This window comes from Paroedura picta, chromosome 15 (assembly GCF_049243985.1).
Source record: "Paroedura picta isolate Pp20150507F chromosome 15, Ppicta_v3.0, whole genome shotgun sequence".
Classification (NCBI taxonomy): domain Eukaryota; kingdom Metazoa; phylum Chordata; class Lepidosauria; order Squamata; family Gekkonidae; genus Paroedura; species Paroedura picta.
The window spans coordinates 19,072,498-19,092,550 of NC_135383.1; the positions used below are offsets into that span (position 1 = coordinate 19,072,498).

The 20,053-nt window shown below is 50.9% G+C and overlaps 1 protein-coding gene across 1 annotated transcript in view; it reads left to right on the forward strand.

Moving 5' to 3' along the window:
• The window catches only part of ULK2 (unc-51 like autophagy activating kinase 2), a 70,449-nt gene that overhangs the window by 45,753 nt on the left and 4,643 nt on the right, over window positions 1-20,053 (forward strand). Inside the window, exons 15-25 of the mRNA XM_077312705.1 lie at window positions 2,806-2,943; window positions 4,108-4,253; window positions 5,200-5,280; window positions 7,476-7,756; window positions 8,078-8,277; window positions 9,840-9,949; window positions 12,068-12,220; window positions 13,341-13,549; window positions 14,756-14,934; window positions 16,943-17,061; window positions 18,651-18,808. Of these exons, the coding sequence (XP_077168820.1) occupies window positions 2,806-2,943; window positions 4,108-4,253; window positions 5,200-5,280; window positions 7,476-7,756; window positions 8,078-8,277; window positions 9,840-9,949; window positions 12,068-12,220; window positions 13,341-13,549; window positions 14,756-14,934; window positions 16,943-17,061; window positions 18,651-18,808 (1,774 nt within the window). The remainder of the gene's footprint in view (window positions 1-2,805; window positions 2,944-4,107; window positions 4,254-5,199; window positions 5,281-7,475; window positions 7,757-8,077; window positions 8,278-9,839; window positions 9,950-12,067; window positions 12,221-13,340; window positions 13,550-14,755; window positions 14,935-16,942; window positions 17,062-18,650; window positions 18,809-20,053) is intronic.

Genomic DNA, 20,053 nt, shown 5'->3' on the forward strand with positions numbered 1-20,053 from the left:
GCATAAGTGAATTTGCTTCTGGATGCTTCGTGTTTCACTGTTCCTTTGACAGCAGAGTTGAATCTTTTTTTTTTCCTTCTCATTTTTCACCACACTAAAATTGGAGAGATGTCTTGTGCCCTTAGGAAAAGGAGCGAGGCGAGACACAGTGACGAGAAAAAGTATGTCCCAGGGGCATAAATCGTCCTGTTGGCCCTTTTGTAGCAAGGGGTATCTTGCTGCTGAAACGTTCTGACGGAAAGGCCTTCACTCCTCCTTGATTAGATTCAGGTGGGTAGCCCTTTTGGTCTGAAGGAGCGTGCGTGCACACGGAAGCTCACACCTTGAATAAAACTTTGTTGCTCTTAAAGGTGGCACCAAACTCTTAACTTCATCCTTGATTAAGCAGTGCCAATGAGAATTTTTCACTTAAAAATGTCCCCTAAGCCTCAATGCAGCCACAACCCAGAGCGCTCTGGAGATGTTGTCTGGACTGTTTTACAAAGAACTGCGGCCAGTTCACGGAGGAGACGTCTATAGGCTCTGCACCAGATCACGGGGATGCAGTGCACGAAGAAGAAGAGTTGGTTCTTATATGCTGTTTTTCTCCACCAGAAGGAGTCTCAAAGCGGATTACAGTCACCTTCCCTCTCCCCACAACAGACACCCTGTGGGGTGGGTGAGGCTGAGAGAGCCCTGATATCACTGCTTGGTCAGAACAGTTTTATCAGTGCCGTGGCGAGCCCAAGGTCACCCAGCTGGTTGCATGTGGGGGAGTGCAGAATCGAACCCGGCATGCCAGATTAGAAGTCCACACTCCTAACCACTACACCAAACTGGCTCTCGAGAGAGGGTTGGCCCTCATTTCCCCCTCTCCCATGTAGACGGCAGAAGCCACTGTCAGGAACTGAATGCTGCATTGGAGGGGCCTCCAGAAAGGCGCTTTATATATTCAGGAAGGCATGTTTGGGGACATGAAGAAGAGAGGGATCCTTCTTGAATAATAACCTTACGATTCAGAGGAGGACTTGTGAAAGGCAACGCATCTGCTTGTGAATTTAGATTTGGGCATGCTTCACGTTTTGTACCCCCCCACACCTTCTTTCCCAGTTTTTCCACACCCTAATCCAGGGGTAGTCAAACTGCGGCCCTCCAGATGTCCATGGACTACAATTCCCAGGAGCCCCCTGCCAGCATTCGCTGGCAGGGGGCTCCTGGGAATTGTAGTCCATGGACATCTGGAGGGCCGCAGTTTGACTACCCCTGCCCTAATCTATTCTGTGAGGAAGGCCGAGGCTAATGGTGGTTTGCCGAAAGCCTTTTGGGCATAGACCGCAGGCTTCCTTGTCCCAGGCCAGACAGGCTGTCTCCCCCATTGGCAGCACCACCACCATCCTGACGCTTGTAGCCTTTTGAGGCCAAGGACTTTCCTCGCTGCTTCCATCCCTCCAGTGCAGATTCTCTTAGCTCAGGGTTTCATGAAACCCTGGGATTCTTTGACTGCTCTGGAAGGGTTTCCTGAATGGGTGGGAGTGAATTACTTTTTATGTATTTTCAAAATTTGTTAAAAGTCTATCGGAGGATATGACCGTATGTGGTCATGTTGGCCTTCTCCACCTGTCAAAATGGCCCATGATGGGCCTGGAGGAGGTGGGAAGGGGAGGAGCCCCGGGTGGGCTTGTCCCCAGCTCTGCTTCCCAATCATATTCTGCACAATCACACCACTTCTGAGGTTTCTTGAAGCCTGAAGAATGTCTCAGGAGTTTCTCAACCATAAAAAAAAGTTGAGAAAGGCTGGCTTAGCACATCACCCCAGTACTTAACGGGTCACTTGTGGCGCAGAGTGGTAAGGCAGCAGAAATGTTGTCTGGAAGCTCTGCCCATGAGGCTGGGAGTTCGATCCCAGCAGCCGGCTCAAGGTTGACTCAGCCTTCCATCCTTCCGAGGTCGGTAAAATGAGTACCCAGCTTGCTGCTGGGGGGTAAACGGTAATGACTGGGGAAGGCACTGGCAAACCACCCCGTATTGAGTCTGCCATGAAAACGCTGGAGGGCGTCACCCCAAGGGTCAGACATGACTCGGTGCTTGCACAGGGGATACCTTTACCTTTACCTTTTACCAGTACTTATTTCGCACTCCATGCCACGTGCAGAGGTGCTCTGTGGGTGTTCTCTTCCCATTCATGAAGCATGCTCGAATCTGAGAGCCCCAAAGGGAGTGCTTGACCGGCTGATTTAAACTCTTCCCGCTTGACTGGGAGCTGTGGTTTTCTCCGGTGCTCAGGTGTGGTTCTTGGGCTGGCTTATCGGCTGTCAGGGAGCCGCTTACATAAGCTGTTTTCTTTCTCAACCCCACGTCCCCTCGGTGGCTTGAACAAACAAACTGGGAGGTGGGGGGCTGGCCGTCTCTGCCTTCGAACTTCCTGTTCTCTTTCCGCAGTGGGTTTTCTTAGAATTAACTTTGTTTTGAAAGGTTAGAGGTGGGGGGGGTGGAGTCTTGCCTGCCTCGGGAGAAGGCGGAGAGAGGACGGCCTTGGTTCAGCTGACCAGCTTTCCCTGAGCCGTGAGATTGATTCTCCCGGCTGAGGCCCCTGGGTGCTCTTTGTGCGAAAGCCGAAAGGAAAGCTCCTTGGCAGCACTCCTGTCCCCGTCTCGCTTCATGAACGAGGCGGCTGGGGGAGCTGTCCGAGCGGCACTCCACACGGCAGAGGCCTGGAGCCTCCTTTGCCTCTTCCCGGACTTTCCATAAGCTCTGGACCATGGTGCAGATTGAAGAGCCTCTTCCCCACCGGAATTCATTTCCGTTCTCGTTGCTTTCTGCCTTCAGGCAGTGTCAGCCTTCGGTCTCCCCCCGCAGTGAGACGGCGCCTATCCCAGTTCCCACTCAGCTGCGCAACTACCAGCGCATCGAGCAGAACTTGACCTCCACTGCCAGCCCCGTCTCCAATCCTCACGGGTCCCCAAGGTAAGGCGCACACCTTTCATTTGTGATCTGTGTCCTTGTTTGTTTAGCTCCTGAAAAGACGGGGCAATGCAGTGGCTCTCAACCTGGGGGGCTGGGGACCCGTTTGGGGGGGTCGAATGACCCTTTAACAGGCAGGGGCAGGTCAAGCAGCTTAGCGGGGGGAGGGCGCCATCCACACAACAGCCTTGCGGGGTAGATCAAGACAAGAGCGTTTGTCTGTCCGAAGCAGCAGAAAAGAGCGAGATCGGCACAGTGGGGAAAGAGGCAGAACTGAACTGAGAAACCCCGGGGGGGAAACAATTTATATACAATCATGAACAATGGATCTTCACATTATTGGTCAGTTTTGGTTTAATTTCTGTGAAAGAACACTTGCGTAATTTTACGGTTGGGGGTCACCACAACATGAGGAACTGTATTGAAGGGTTGCGGCATTAAGAAGTTTGAGAACCACTGGCTTAAGGGGAATGAATACCCCCCCTGGCACTTTTTACAGGATGCATACTCAAGTAACCCTGCTGGTCAGGAGCCAGAAACTGGAGGAGCAGGAGGAGGTCTAAAGTAGGGGTGGCCAAAGTGTGGCGCTCCAGATGTCCATGCACATGGTGAGGCAAGGGCTCATGGGAATTGTAGTCCATGAACAGTTGGAGAGCCACATTTTGGCCACCTATGACCTAAAGCAGGGGTAGTCAAACTGCGGCCCTCCAGATGTCCATGGACTACAATTCCCAGGAGCCCCCTGCCAGCGGATGCTGGCAGGGGGCTCCTGGGAATTGTAGTCCATGGACATCTGGAGGGCCGCAGTTTGACTACCCCTGACCTAAAGGATACATGGAGTGGGATGTAAGGCAAAACAGCAAGAACATGGTGCATTTGATTCCTTGTAGCTGAAGTTGTGCCCATCAGCCATCCTAGTTTGCTCATTTGTCAGAATTTGGGGGGAAAGCTGACTTCCCACTGAGTATTTGGTGGCAAGCTCATCTGTATTTTCTGGTTGTAAAAGGAAAGAGGAAGGAGAGGGCTGACGGTGGGGGGAGTTGTTAATGAAAACTAAGTGAGGGATTCTGATACTTTCCTAGATGTTCATTTTGGTAAAACAATGAGTTGTTCTTTCTGAACTAGCATTCTCTACCCCCCCTTTTTTTTTTCTGGACTTGTTTTCAGGTCCACCGTGGTCCGGCGATCGAATACCAGCCCCATGGGCTTCTTGAAGACCGGCTCCTCCTCCCCAGTGCCAGCAGATGCTGTGCAGGGCGTGGGCCGCAGGCTGTCCACAGGTTCCTCAAGACCGTACTCCCCTTCACCATTAGGTAAACCTACAACTGAGCACCGGGGTGGGATGGGGTGGGAGAGGTAGCGACGATCCGTCCCAAGTGCCAGCACTGATGTGAATCCCCACCTGCCCTGTGCTCCCAGGGATCTGCCAAGCTGCGCTTATTGAAAGCCCCTCCAGTTTCTGGGGTGTGATGCATCTGGGTTTTGATGTCATGTTGAGCTTTAGAAGCCTAGCACGTCTGCAGACAGGCCCTGCTCCTCTGTTCCTGTTCCTGTTCCAAGCAGGCGCAAGTGCTCAGAGCGCCTCTCGGCCCACCACTAGTTACGAGGGCAACCTCCCCTCCCTCCTCTCCAACTGGAGAGGGGAGCAGAGGACTAGACCTGGTTGCTTTTGCTTCAAAGGCACCCAGAAAGTAGAAAGGTGACCTGTTATCTGTCACACCAGGGCTCTATGTGTCACGCCAGGGCTCTATGTGTCACGCCAGGGCTCAGCGTGGTGTTGCAGAGAGCTTCCCCCACCTGGATCCAGAGCCTTTTCCTTGCTGGCTGTCAGTTACGGCAGTCGGACGGTCTTGAAAGATGAAGTCTGCTGCATCATTGTGCTTTGTACACATCCTGGGGTCCACTTTAACAGTTCCTTGTTAAAAACAGAGAGCACATCGTGGCACACAGGCCAGCGACCCCAACACTGTCCCAAGGTCCCTTGCCAGCCCCCCGGGAATTCCTCTGTAAATAAGATGATGCGGGAAGTGGTCCCTGAGGGCCAGAAGGTTGAAAGCTGCCTGGAGATGTTAGGCTCATCTGTAGCTCCTCTTACAGCATCGGGAGTTGGGGAGGGGATTTTATGAAAACCGCACAATGATTAAAACGGTGCTGTAGTAAGATACTGCTGAGGTTTTTGCGTGTTTGATTGAGCGTTCCCTAGGAAGAGGAAACTTACTGCATATCCCTCTTGTGGTTGTCTTCCTGGCCTCTTCTCAGTTGGCACCATACCAGAGCAACTTGGACACTGCTGTTGCGGGCAGCCACAAGGGCACGAAGCCCGGAGCCGGAACTCCTCAGGTGAGCGGACTTGGAAGACTGTGTCGCAGATGGTGGATCCAGAAGCCGCCTGGTTCAAACATGATCTCTGCCGCAGAGTCACCCGGTGGTCTTTAGGGAAGCCTGGAGTCCTCCCATCTGCAATATGGAGATCATAATTCTGGCCCACCTGACCGGGTTGGTGTAAGGCCAGGGTCAGAAGTGCCTCCCACAATTTAAGTGCCGGGTATTATTACTGATTAATAAAGTAACAGAGCCAACTTGGATCTGGGCAAACCTTAGCCTCGTTTTTATAGAGGGAATTATTGAGGCTTCAGGAAGGCTTATTCTCTAAAGAGGGCAGGTAATTGCATCCCAAGAGGGAGAGAGAGACAAAGAGAGACTGGCATCTGAGCTGTCTGTCAAATGGGGGAAGCTTTTCCTGGTTCGGCCAATACATTTCACAGCCAACTCAGCGATTCAGAGGCTCGTGTTCAAAATAGATGAGGTGCCACAAGAGCCATGAACAGACCCTTCAGTCATAGAAGTGTTGTGAAGGCTTGATGCATACTGTGCCCATTCGTAGCGCGGAAAGGTGTTTGGTTATGCCTCTCACTAGCAGCTTTGTTGAAACTCTGGTGCTGTCCATCTTTTTTGATCCTCTCGAAGGATAATGGTAGCAGCAGGGGGGATGGGAAGTGGAGAGAGAAGGCACTGGGGTGAATACGGGAAAGTATGCAGTGTGGAAGAGCGCAGCACCCTTTTATTGATGGCCCTGATCAGGTCCCCATGTTGCTTCTTGTAGTGCTTTGATGGAGATATCTGATCACGGTCCTCCCACTGCCGTGTCTTGTTTGATTGGGGCAGGGGCTGCCTTTTTGAGGAGACGGTGGTGTCATTCTGTTGGCTCCATGATCTGCCTTAAAAGAAAAACACCTTGTGGGAGCCCATATTGGATCAATTCCTATAAACTTCTAAAACACCCTGAGAAAACGCCAGCGGTCCAAATATGTGCAGAGTTTTCTTAGAACTAGTGTTTCCAGGGCAGGCAGCTTCCAGCCAGAGCTATGACCTTAAACAACCCCTTTGCATTCTTGTGTCCTTTGGCTGATGGCACGTTGGGATTTGTGCTGTAGAAGTTCTGCCATTCTGCTGTCAACTATTGTGGCTCAGAAAGCGTTGGGGTTGGGGGGGGGCTTTTTTTTGGCAGTCATTTTGTGTAACTTGCAGTGAATTCATAGAAATGGCCAAGACCCTACTGCCACCTCTCTATACGCCCTTAATATACGCTGTTTCTGGGTGTGCGCATCACCCCTGGGGCTGACCCACCACTTCAGAGATTGTGTTGTAGGCCACAGTTGTGGCCAGAAATGGCTTTGAGGCAGGGGAAGAGGAGCTTCCTTTATAATGCTTACAGGGAGTGTGCATACACCCAATAGCATGTATCCAGAATTAAACTTGGTTGGTCTTCAAGGTGCCACTGGACTTTAGTTCTGTGGCTTTAGAGCAGCATGGCTAACCACCTGAAGCCGTCTTTGTAATGCTTGTCCCTCTTTAATTCTAAGTATATCTCAGAGAGAGGGATTTTGTGGCCAGTCCTGCATTCTGTGGGTGTTCTTTTGTTCCTTCACACATATGCAAGTGGAGTCTTGGCTACATGAGTCTTTCACCTGGGAGAGCCCAGGAGGTAAAGGAAAGGACGTACGCAAAATAGAGAGGCTGCAGAGGAGAGCGACAAGCATGATCCAAGGCTTGGAGACCAAGTCCTGGGAAGAAAGGCTTGAGGGGCTTGGAAAAGTCCTTTCTGGAGGTCAGCTTGAAGAAGAGGTTGAGTGGGGACATGATGGCTCTCTGAGGTTCCCGTTGGCAGCAGAAGATAGGCACCGCAATTATTTGTTTGAACGTGTAGAACAGTAAAGGCTGGATATGGGGGGGGGGGAATATTCACCATCAGAGTAGTTCAGCAGTGGAATGGGCTGCCTAAGGAGGTGGAGAGCTCCCCCTCACTGGTGGTCTTCAAGCAGCATCAGGACAGATCCTTATCTTGGAGATTTTAGGCTGATCCTGCATTGAGCAGGGGGCAGGACTAGATGGCCTGGATGCCCCTTTCCAACTCTGATTCTAAAAGAGCCAGTGGGGAGGGGGAGGTCTCCTAGCTCTCTCAGAAGCAAAGTCCAGAGGGTTTGGGGAAGGGTGTGTCTTGCTGGATGCTGCATTCCTGCTTCCTCTCCCTCCAGGCTCCCCGGCTCCACAGTCTCAGTCTCCACAGTCCCTCCTGCTGGGAGCCCGCCTGCAGAGCGCTCCGACCTTGACGGACATTTACCAAAACAAGCAGAAGCTCCGGAAGCAGCACTCGGACCCCGTCTGCCCATCATACGCTGGCTACGGCCACTCCCCGCAGCCCACCCGGCCGGTCAGCCTGGGGACGTCACCCACCAAGTACATGGGCTCCTCACCCAGGAGCTCCGACTGGCTCTTCAAAACCCCCCTGCCCACCATCATCGGCTCTCCCACAAAGGTGAGGATGGGGGTCCGGACAGAATGGACTCGGTTGCGGCTTTAGAGCAGCGGCAGGGACTCATGGCAGTCGTAGGCCAGGGACATCTGGCGGGCTGGGCTGTAGGCAGCTACACCAGGACCAGCTCCCCTTGGGTGTGTCTACAAGGTCAAGAGAAGGGCATGGAAACACATCCTGTCTTCTCACTATGAGGTCTGCATTAAGGCCAATGGGAATGTCGTTTCAGGCCAAACAAGCCTTCCCACCAGTTCGCTAGAAAAGCAAGTCAGCACACAAACTGAAACGAGAGTTAAGCAGGGCTCCCAATTCTTTTCATTTCAGGCAACCGCTCCTTTCAAGATCCCGAAAACCCAGGCGTCCTCCAACTTGGTGGGCTTGGTCAGCCGCCAGGGGTCCACAGCAGACGCCCCCTTGCAGCCGCTGAAGGACACGAGCGAGATGAGGGACTTTTCTCACTTCCACTTGACCCAGGGAACCGAGAGGCAAGCGGCAGAACAGCACGGCAAGGCGCTCTTTGGCAGGTAGCGATCGCCCTCCCTTTGGTTCAGCATTGTCTTGTAAGCAGGGAAGTCGCTTGTAAGAGGTGGCTAAAAACTGAACTGGAAAGCCCCCGAGGCCCTCAAGGACCTTTGGCAATGCTGTTTGGCTGGGCACGTCGTACAAGGGTTGTCTCTCTCGCTGGCTGTCTTCAAAACAAGTCCTGTATCATCTCAGTGGCACAAGAAAAGGCCCCAGTGGATTATGGTCGCTGTGGTTTTTGCTACGGCCTGGTCTGGGGCACCTAAATATAACCTTTGTTTCCTGGTAGAGCTTTCCCACGGTGCTCTGCAATTCCCATTTGTGTTTCTAGTTTGTATTTAATTTTCCCGCATGCAGGCAGCTGTTTTCTGCAAGCACAGCTGGGTTTTGTCATATGCTTACTTGAAACAGGAAGGGCTATGACTTTAGGCTCTTTTTTTTAGTATTCTCTCTCTCTCTCTCACTCTCTTTCTGTACCTAGTAATGACTCTGGCTAAGAAGGTCTTTCCAGTTTGGTGTAGTGGTTAGGAGTGTGGACTTCAAATCCGGCGAGCCGGGTTTGATTCTGCACTCCCCCACATGCAGCCAGCTGGGTGACCTTGGGCTCGCCATGGCACTGATAAAACTGTTCTGACAGAGCAGGAATATCAGGGCTCTCTCAGCCTCACCCACCTCACAGGGTGTCTGTTGTGGGGAGAGGAATGGGAAGGCGACTGTAAGCCGCTTTGAGCCTCCTTCGGGTAGAGAAAAGCAGCATATAAGAACCAACTCTTCTTCTCTTCTTCTTCTAATTAATGCTCTGCTCTGTGAAGTGGGTCAGAAAGAACACAGGCAACTGTCCATTAAGGAGGGACTACCCAGGATCTGCAAACAGCTTATTTCTGTGTCTCTATCCAACCTGCATTGAGGGGGTAGCCATTCTTGGCTTGTGTCAAGAAACTTTGCAGCCCACCAGACCTCCCACCTTCACGGCCAGCCTGTGTGGGGCTTGCTAGCACAGAAGCAAGATGCTCTGAAAGGCCAGGCAGGGCAGCCTGGATATTGAGCATGCTGACACAGTTCTTGAGGAGGAGATGTGGGGTCAATTGGCGGGAGAGCTAGACTTTCCACTGCAGACTCTTTGCAAAGGGTTAAAGGGGGGGGGCATCCAAACATCAGCATTCATCCTGCGCAACTTGTATGTAAATGCAGGTGAATCCTCTTACGTGACCACAATCCCAAGAAAACATTTTCCTGGTTTTATTTATTTTATAATTCAGTTTGTAACCTGCCACTCCCACACGGTGGCTCGTGGTGGGGAACATCAATGTATTCATACCTTGCTTGATATGGGCTCATGGGAATTGTAGTCAATGGACCTCTGGAGAGCCACCGTTCGGCCACCGCTGGACTAGACAGTGACACAGCTCAGCTGAGCCCTCTGCCCAGTGTTTCCCCTGACCCGTTCCCCTGGTTCCCACACACACCCTCTCAAGCAGCCATGTCCTCTTCCTTCCCCTGCCATCACCAGTCCCCTTGGGGGTTTCTTTTTTGCCGTTTCAAGGCCCTTGGCTCTTCTTCCTAGGTCCGTAAGCACCGGCAAGCTGTCCGATCAGCAAGCAAAGACAGTTCTGGGCGGCCAGCTCTACCAGGGCAGCACGGACAGCCTTAATACCGAACGGCCGATGGATACAGGTAAGGGAACGGGTCCCCAGAATCTCCACACATCCAAGCATTGGCTGAGGCAGGCTGGGAAGCGTACTTGTTCATTTGCTGCCCATTCTACGACGTTCTATGAGACACGTGAGAATACACTCCAGCTGAGAGAGAGGACTTCAATAAGGGTGGAACTTGGAAGAATAAACATCTTAACCAGGAAGCTGCAAGAGAGATGTATTTGGACACATTGTATACCTGTGGGAGCTTCTTAATTTGTACTTTTTACCACCTTCTTGTCCCCATTTTTACATCACATGGGTGTATTTAAATTTTAGACCACTGAAGAAAATCCCAAGAGGCGTTGAAACGCATTTGGGTTTTTTTGTTGCTCATCCATGTATCAACATGTTTTGGATTTGTGCAACTGTACGTGACTGATGTTGATGTCTTAAAATTTTATACGTGCACATGAATTATAATAATTATATATACATTTTAATCGAGTTATATATAAATATTCTTCTGCTGCTCAACCTTTTAGGTTCCTAGCCCATTCTACCAGCCATTCTTTGCCTGTTCTCTATTTGTTCACACTGCCAGAAGCAGCGCTGGCAGGGCAATTGGGGTGTGTGCTTTGGGGGGGCAGGAAGTGTGCTTGCAGCTGGCAGGAAGGGAGGCTATTTTCTTGCACTTCTGCATACAAGTGATGGACCAAAGTGGTGGGAAATCAAGGCGTGGGTACAGCCGTCAGCAAAGTTCAGATCAAAACTGTCACAATTTATACAGTGCCATTAATGAATTCCCATGGGCACTGCAGCATCTCCCAAGCAAGCGACTTGCATATCTTAGAATCTGGTGGAGGGAGTGCCAAGTAGAAGAGTTTTTTTATACCCCGTATTTCACCACCCAAAGGAGTCTCAAAGCAGCTTACAATCGCCTTCCTCTCCCCACAGCAGGCCCCTTGTGAGGTTTGGGGTGGACTCAAGGTCACCCAGTGGCTCAAGGTCACCCAGCTGGCTGCATGCAGAGGAGTGAGGAATCAAGCCTTATTCTCTAGATTAGAAGCTGCCACTCTTTATTGATGCTGTAATGTAGTGAGGAATAAATGTGAGTCAGCATAGGCATCCCTATAACAGTTGGACATCTACTCTAGGATTGGCTCTTGAAGGCTGCCTTGTTTTTGAGGGATTATTCTCCCAGCCAAACTTCATAATGCAACTGGTTCAGGTAACGGTTGGGGGGTGCCCAGTTATGGACCCACCTGCATTGTGGCGCAGTGCTGTGTATCGGTAAGGATGCTTAGCAGATGACCTGCCGGTAACCTCCAACATTAAAAAACAGAGATGTAAACATTTATTTGGGGATTCTCTAAACAGCTTATTAGTTGAAAATGTTCCTTTTCGCTAAGAGCAGAATTGTTAGCCGATGTTTTGCTGCACCTCAGTTCAAAGTTTCATTCAACCAGGTTTAAATCAAGGAGAGTGTCAGGTGATGATGTGGGAGGGGCCAGTTCAAATCCACACTGTGCCGTGGAAGCTTTTTGGCCACCCCTGGATCAATCCCATGCAAATGCTCAGCCTTGCCTAGTTCACAGGCTGCAGGTTAAGAGGAGAAAATGAAGGGGAGAAAGATGTTATATGTTGCTTTGGGTCCCTGTCGGGAGGGAAAGCAGAGTATAAGTATAAAAATCAAGAAATTAAATGTCATGGGATAGGAAGGGCCAGGGAGTGTTGCACTGCACCATCTCATAAAAAACCCACTGGCTGGCCATCCCTGGGAATCACAGAGAAGAAGAGCTAGTTTTTTATTCCCCCTTTTTTACTACCTGAACGAATCTAAGTGCAGCTTCCAACTGCCTTTCTCTCCCCACAACACCCTATAAGGTAGATGGGGCTGAGAGAACTAGGACTGGCTCAAAGTCGTGCAGCTGGTTGCGTGTGAAAGAGGGCTGGGGAATCAAATCCAGTGTTCCAGATTAGAGGCCACCACCCTTAAACACAACAGCCCATTTGCTGTCAGGAGCTAAAGGAAGGTCCACGTCTCGGCTAAACCTCAGTGGGCTTGACCCTAGCCCTTCCCAGCTCTCTGTGTTCAGCTTAGTTTTGCCTGGAGATCCTCATGCTGGTTTCACAGGGGTGGATTGTTTCTCTGCAGCTCCTCCAGGGGCCTGTGGCCTTGCGGCAGTGACTCCTTCCATAGGAGTTGGGACGTGCTCAAGAGCCGTGATGTTTACCGTGGGATCCCCTCCGAACAGCTCCACTCCTCCAACCTGCACCCACATGGTCCTCCGAGCCAGAACGACATCAGGTGAGGCTTTGATAGCCTGGAGCAGAACCTCACTGTTGCGCAGCAGGGTGGGAAGAGGTCAGGAGAAGTTGCCTCAGCTCTCCCTCATCTCAGTCAGAATGCATTCCCAGTGTTTTAAGGAAGGTAAATCAACATGCCCCAATAGAAGCCTTTGCTGATAACTGGGGTGTGTTAAACAGCAAGAGTTACACCAGCGGTCCCTGACATGGTGCTCATGGCATTTGCCAATGCTTTTTTTGGCTCCCGTCAAGTATTTCTGGAAAGGGAATGGCTTTTGCCCAGCAAGGCTTCCAATTGACTATTGGAGATTTGATTGGCTAATTTTTTAAACATTTTGTCTTGGCAGCAGCTGCCACCACACACAAGAATCTACGTTGTGCGTTTGTTTTTTTAATGTATTTATTTATTCATTTTGATGTGATGTATATCCTGCCTCCTGATAGGCGGCTTACAAGTAAAAACAATAACAATACCCCATAAAAACAATTAAAAACTAACACTTTACAACTTAAGCTGCAGCAATCATGTGGCTGGCTCCAACTCCTGTGGCAGCCATTTTGTGGCAGCCCTGGTGTTGCCGTGCCCATCATACTGTGCCGGAATTCCCAAAGTGTGTACAGGTTCACTTCTACAATAAACAGAAACATCTGGCTTTATGTTAGCTTTCTGCTAATTGCAGAAGTGCCATAGCAATTTTGATTCATCATCTGGGAAGACCCAGCATCCTTATTTTGCTCAGGGTTGGGTCCCAGGACACTCTTCCGCTGGGGGTAGCTGGTGGCCCTTCCCTGCGGCAGAAGATCCTCTCGCGTTGGTGGATGACATCTTGCATCAGTGCGAGCACCACTGTTAAATGGTGGTGTACGATCCAGCTGTTAACCTGGGTCCTTCACCATGCTGGTAGGAAAAACCTCTGGCCATCAGGGAGATACGATCCGATTAACCCCAAGCCTTATGTAGATTTCTCCAGGGCTGCCTTTGAAAGCAGAAGTCCTTGTTGTGTCCTTCGTGTGCAGTCTTTTACTGGCGGCCAAATGATATTGCCTTGGATTTCAGTCCAAGGCCATTCTCATACACTGACACATGTACCTTAGTGTTTTTTTCCTCCTCTCCTCACCAGTTGGCTCCAACAGTTCAGGAGGGTCTCTCTGTTCGACCAGCGGCCGCGTCCACATGGGCTCTCCGCCTGGGGCCTATATGGGCTCATCTCCTCCTGGACCAGAGGCAGCTCCGTGCCTGAAGTACATGCCTTATGGCACTTCGCCACCCAGCTTAGAGGGGTTTATCACTTTCGAAGCCCCCGAGCTACCGGAAGAAACTTTGATGGAGGTATGGAAGGGCAAGAGAAGGAGTCCGTTTGATTGCTTTGCTTTCAGTTCTGATGAGCTCTGCCTTGGAAAAGTTGTTGGCTAGGCCTCCTGGGCCACAAAATCTGGACTTTGGGTAATGTTGTTGAGCTTGTAAGAAGAAAAAAAAGAGAGAGCAATTGGAAAAAAGATAGTAGGCAGCCAAATCTTCCCAAGAAGTATATAAGGAATCCCAAATTTAGATGTCTGGATTACCAATTTACTGCAGTCTGTGTTGGGAAGAACATATTCCCTCCCAAGTGCAGAGGTTTTCCATCTGCTTAGCTGTGACCCTTGGCCACTGAAGTCCAGAAAGACATGCTCTGTGTGGCTTGAAATTTCTGGCTGCTGTGGCAACCGAGGTATCAGCGGCTGAGGGTCCAAGCTCCCTTGTGATGAAGCTTTGATTCCGGACAGGTTATACCCTGGACATCTTGTGGGTCTTTATGATGGTTCTGGGACTTGAATCTACATGTGTGTGAAACACTTTAGAAACTTCACCCTGTGAAACAATCTTCATCTTCATTATCTCTCTAGTCCTTTGCAGCCCCCTCTCCCCCTTGAGGCTGGCTGGACCTATTGCTTGCTATCCATTATAGAAGCTTGCTGGAAAAAGATTGGCCTGCCCAAGGGCACCTGCTGTGCTTGTGGCTAAGCTGACATCACAGCTCCCGCTTGCTACCATTCTTTGCTGACGGACTCCTGCACAAGTCTCTTCCGTCTCAGTGGACGGCCCTGGGGGACTGAACTGGCAAATCTATTCAGTGTTATTGTTGGCCCCTGGAGGTACCCAATTATTCTCCCGCTACAGTCTGGGCATCTGTCGCTGTGGCTCTTTACTCGGCAAGTGGTTAAATTGTTGAATTCCCAGCCAGTGGATGTAGCGGTGGCCACGAAGGTAGATGGTTTTAAGAGGAGAATAGGCAAAAAAATGGAAGAGAGGTTCATCAGTGGCTACTAAAGGGAACTTCCATGTCCAGTGGGCAGGAAATTACTGACTACCAGTGCTAGGAGGTGGCATCAGAGGAATATCCCTGTGTTTGGGCCCATCAGGTTGCCCACTTCGCTAACTGCAAGGGCCACTGTTCTGCTCCTTTTGTAAACTACCAGGCAGGATATGACGGCAGCTGCTGACGGACAGGTGTGGTGAGAGGCTAAGCTGTCCTGCCCTGCCCTTTGTTTCCCCCAGAGAGAGCACACAGACACCCTCCGCCACCTGAACTTGATGCTGGCCTTCACGGAGTGTGTGTTGGACCTGACCGCCATCCGGGGAGGGAATCCAGAGCTGTGCTCCTCCGCGGTCTCTCTCTACCAGATCCAGGAGAGCGTGGTCGTTGATCAAATAAGCCAGCTGAGCAAGGACTGGGGGTAGGTAGCCGCACAGCCACCTGCGCCTTTTGTTGGTTTGTTTTCAAGGGGACTGCAGGTGGATCACAGAACACGGTAACTTTTGAATGACGATTGTATTTGAATCCAACCGCAGAGGTGTTTGGTCCATTGGTAAGTGGGTTATAAAATACACTAGGAACTAATCTAATAGGGAACATTCCTAGGAAGCCCAACCGAATGCAGCAGGGCTGGGATTGAGGAATGGAAAGAAAGGAACAAAACCACATGCTTGCTGGAGGTCGCCACCTGAGACGATCCTTTACGTCACAGCTCTCCTGGACAAGTCTGTTTTGCACACTTTGAGGAACGGTAGAAGCCCAAGGGCCTTCCTGATAGTTCCGAGCAGCTGATTCTATATTGCAGGAGGCACCACAGAGAACAGCCAAGAATGGGCAGCTGCTGATTTTACTTGTTTGTTGGGTGGCATCTTCAGAAGGCTTTGCTCGGATGGCTGAAGGTAGCAGGAGAGATAGACCTGCAGGTACAGGGGCCCAGTGCCATTAGGTTCAGACTTTGAGCTGAGCTCGGTACCCATCTGGTAATTTCCAGAGTGTCTGCAAGAGTGGGCACGAAAAGCAGATCCAGCTTAGAACTCGATTAGCCAGGGTACAAGCATTCTGTGCCAAGTGGGGGTTCTGAGTTGTTTTTAAGGGCAGACCCACCCAGCGAGTGTTAAAGCAGTCTAGCCTCGAGGTAGCCACAGCATGGATTCATGTGGCCGAGGCAGCCAAGTCAAGATAGGGGCCCATCTTCTGGGCTGTTAAGCTGGCTTCTCCCATAATAAAGCTGGATCCACAATCAGTTTACAGAGTCAGCGAGAGACAATTGGACCTCATCCAAAGTGAGGCACCTGATGTCTTTCAAGGCAGGCTTCCCAGGCAGCTTCACCTGCATCTTGTCAGACTTCAGACCCCGGCGAAGGGAGGTTGTGGGCCTGTGGACATCATGGGAATTGTAGTCCATGAACATCTGGAGGACCACAGGTTGACTACCCCTGCTCTAGGGGGCACTCTTGAGCCCTAGCAAGATTTTAGGGTTTCTGCCACAGGTGCACAGAGTCATACCACATGACTGGGGTGCTTGAGAAAGCAAAGGTCGGCGCACTTAATTATGTTTTATTTAGATACGGCCCTGCCCTGTGGCTCAGGGCAGAACATAGGGATAAGTACAGCGTGATACTATAACATCAAGTAAATACAATTAAATACAACAACAGTAGCGGTGGTTTCATAACAGTTCCAACAACACTTTCAACAATTTCAACATTGATTACAGTAACAAGTCAGGCTCCGTTCATGGGGAGGGGGTTTCTGGGGGGCCCAGCAGATGGAGAGGGTTCGGTTGACCTGGCGGAAGAGCTCCATTTTGCAGGCTCTGTGGGACTGTGATAGCTCAGGCAGGGTCCTGATCGCTTCGGGGTGCTCATTCCACCAGGTGGGGGCCACGATGGAGAAGGCTCTGGCCCTGTTTGAGGTCAGACATGCTTCTTCAGGCCCCGGGATCACTCGCCAGTTGGAAGTGGCTGAGTGTTAGAGTGCTTTGGGGGGTGTAGGCAGAGAGCCCTTCCCTCAAGTGTGCTAGGCCCAGACCATGTATGGCTTTAAAGGTGATTGTCCAAGCCTTAAGTCTTTACAAATCTTTCCTTGATGCTTACTGCCACGTTATTGTCCCTGTTCTTCCAAATATAGCTCACTTGTTCTCCACACACTTTGTACGGATAATCACTATGAGTAATACTACAAAGTCTCAGCCGGTGAATGAACAAGACTTGCTCCCTGTGACTTCTTTCATTCCCAGACTTTTCGGGAAACAGTGCCCCTTGTCCTGAGTCTGCTGTATGAGAGAGGTCTAGGCCCAGCTCACTAGAGAAGCTGTTTTTTGTTAGATGCTTCTGTCTCGCCAGCCTGGACTTCAGCCCGTCTCTCATATCGGATACAAAAGGCGCCACCAGCACTCCTCAGAAAGGGCCCTTTTTTCTTTCCCCCAGGCAAGTGGAACAGCTGGTCCTGTACATGAAAGCGGCACAGTTGCTGGCGTCGTCCTTGCATCTGGCGAAAGCTCAGATCAAATCGGCAAAGCTGAATTTGTCCACTGCTGTGAAGCAAGGTACGTGAACCTGGCCCCCGTTGGCCCTCTTTCTGATCCCTTAAGAACTAAGGGTATTGGCCCACTGCAGGGGGAGGGATTAGTGGTGATTGGCAGGCTGCTTAGGGGGGGGGAGGCTGGTCTGCCATTGTGGAGGTTTTCACCCAGGAGCCCGCATGGGGGAGGGGGGAAATGCTCATTTAGGGCATTGGAGATCTGATCAGGATGGGTCTCTTCTAGCCTCCTGGAGCAGCAATATGATTGTCTCATAGTGCACATTGAATATGGCTGAGTGGCAGGCGCAGGGGAGAACAGGCAAATTCACTTGAATGACCTGGAGCCCCCTTGGCTTGGTTGTGCATGGGAGACTTGGGGAGGAAAGCAAACAGGCCAGCATGGAGAGAGGCCAGAGCCCAGGATCAGGTTGGGATGTGCCTGGGGTCTGTATCATCCTGGGGAAGGTAGCAAATTCCTTCAGTTTACCTCCAGGCTAGATTGGGCATGTTACTACCACCCCCATTGCTCCTCTACCAGTTGGCTTGGTGGCTGAAACTTGCCTCTTTCATTATGGCCTGGAATGCAGGGAGAGGCCATTCTAGAACAGGAAGGTAGCCTGGAGAACGTTCAGCAGGGGTTACAACACCATTAAAGGTGTTTTGACTTTGAGGAGCAGGGGCTGAGGGTACAGAAATAAGGTGTTCGAGTTGCTCAGCAATACTCGAGTAAAGAAGAAGAAGAGTTGGTTCTTAGATGCTGCTTTTCTCTACCTGAAGGAGTCTCAAAGCGGCTTACAGTCGCCTTCCCTTTCCTCTCCCCACAACAGACACCCCTATGAGGTGGGTGAGGCTAAGAGAGCCCTGATATTACTGATGAAGAAGAAGAGTTGGTTCGTATATGCTGCTTTTCTCTACCCGAAGGAGTCTCAAAGCAGCTTACAGTCGCCTTCCCTTTCCTCTACCCACAAAAGACACCCTGTGAGGGAGGAGGGGCTAAGAGAGCCCTGATATTACTGCTTGGTCAGAGCAGCTTTATCAGTGCTGTGGTGAGCCCAAGGTCACCCAACTGACTGCATATGAGGGAGGAGCGGGGAATCAAACCCGGCTCGCCAGATTAGAAGTCCGCACTCCTAACCACTCCGCCAAGCTGGCTCTCTAAAGCAAGGGAGAGCACCTGGATTCTGCCTCCTCGCCTGTGGGTAGTTTAGACTGTTTCACCTTGTGACGCACGAGAGTGAGAGTTGATACCAGGGGAAGCAAACTGGCCCTCCAGATGTCCGTGGACTCCAGTTACCTGCCCGCATGGTGGCAGGGCCTCATAGTAGTCCATGGGCATCTGGAGAAGCCACAGTTGAGCCACTTCCTGGTTTATAGTGACTTTCTGGTCAGCTGGCCTTGAACAGGATTAGGGGAGAGCCCAGGGGGGCATGGCCAAGGAGAGGCCGGGGATTTGTCACCAGGGAATCAGACTTGTCTCCTGTCAGGGTTGCAGCACTGGTCTGACAGGGTTATTCATGGGGGGGGGGGTTGCGTCTTAAATAAAGGGCTGCAGCAGCGAATGGGAGCTGGGCTGCCCACGACCTTAGGGACCTCTTCACTGTTTCTGCTCCGCAGTGGTCAAAAACCTGAACGAGAGGTACAAGTTCTGCATCGCCATGTGCAAAAAACTGACGGGAAAACTGAACCGGTTCTTCTCGGACAAACAGCGGTTCGTCGATGAGATCAACAGCGTCACGGCTGAGAAGCTGATCTACAGTTGCGCTGTGGAGATGGTAAGGCTTTGGGGACAGGGGCCTGGGGGCGGGGGGCGCACGTTCTCCAGGGCTCCCCAGCCAAGGAGGTTCAGCATGTACTTCACTGGGTGAGCTGTGGATCTTAGTGGCTTCAACAAGGTGGCTCAGAGAAGTCCTGGACAGACAGGTTACGTGTCCATGAGAGGGAGAGAGAACAAGTTGAAACTCTTTAATGTTCTGCCATCTTTGGGTTCCTAGCCTGAAATATCACCTGTGACTCGCCCCACCTACTCAGCTCCCTCATCAAGGTGCACGCAGGCTCACGCGTTTCCAATCAGAGAGGCACATAAACAAATTAGGTGGAGGGCTGGGACACTAGGGATTAATTAAAATTGGTTTTCCATTTGCTAATGTCTCTTTTTTTTATGGCTCGAAAGTTACCAAGGCAGCATTTCCCGTTTTGCCTGGCCACTCTTTCATCATCCGTCTTCAGCAGTCCTTGCTCCCTTTGCGCGATGCGCTCCCACGTGCCCTTATGCCTTGGGAGGAATGAGGAAACGAGCAGAGACGGTGCCATGTACGGTGTTGCCAAAGGTGGGGGTGGCTAGCCTGAATCCCTGAGCAAAATGAACATTTCCTAGGAAGCTTCCGACAGATGCTCAAGTTGCCTTGGGGGCTCTGGAAGGGTGGTGGTGAGAGCCGCAAGACATGGCCGCATCGTGGGAGTCCCTTCCTGGTGGCCCCTGCTGCTCAGCCTTGGCAAAGAGGAGGCGTTTCTGACTCTGGGAAAGGTTGAAACACACACAGTGAGCTCCTTGGGCGGCAAGAATCTTGGTCTTGGAGTCCTCGAGGCCAACTTGCAAAGTCATTCATTCATTCACCTTTATTGGCTTTCCAGATTTGCACACAGACACACACACTTTGTAATATTCTGGAAAGCCAATAAAGGTGAATGAATGAATGAATGAATGAATGAATTATATTGGAATGTCATTTCTGTCTATCATCTGTTTTGATCTAATCCATCCTAATCTAATTAATCTACCTTCCTCCTTACGTTTTTATACCGCCTTCCTTACAGCTCGGGGCACTTCCTTGGGAACATGAAAATCAATAAAACATAGATAACATTAATTCAGTAACTGCATCGATCAACAACAATAATATCAGTCGCATTCAACATTGATTATTTAATTTTCCCTGTGGATTGGTCAGATCGGGAGGGGAGGGGTTCAGGAGGGCCCAAATAGATGTCAGTTTAACCATGTCATAATATTTTGCACA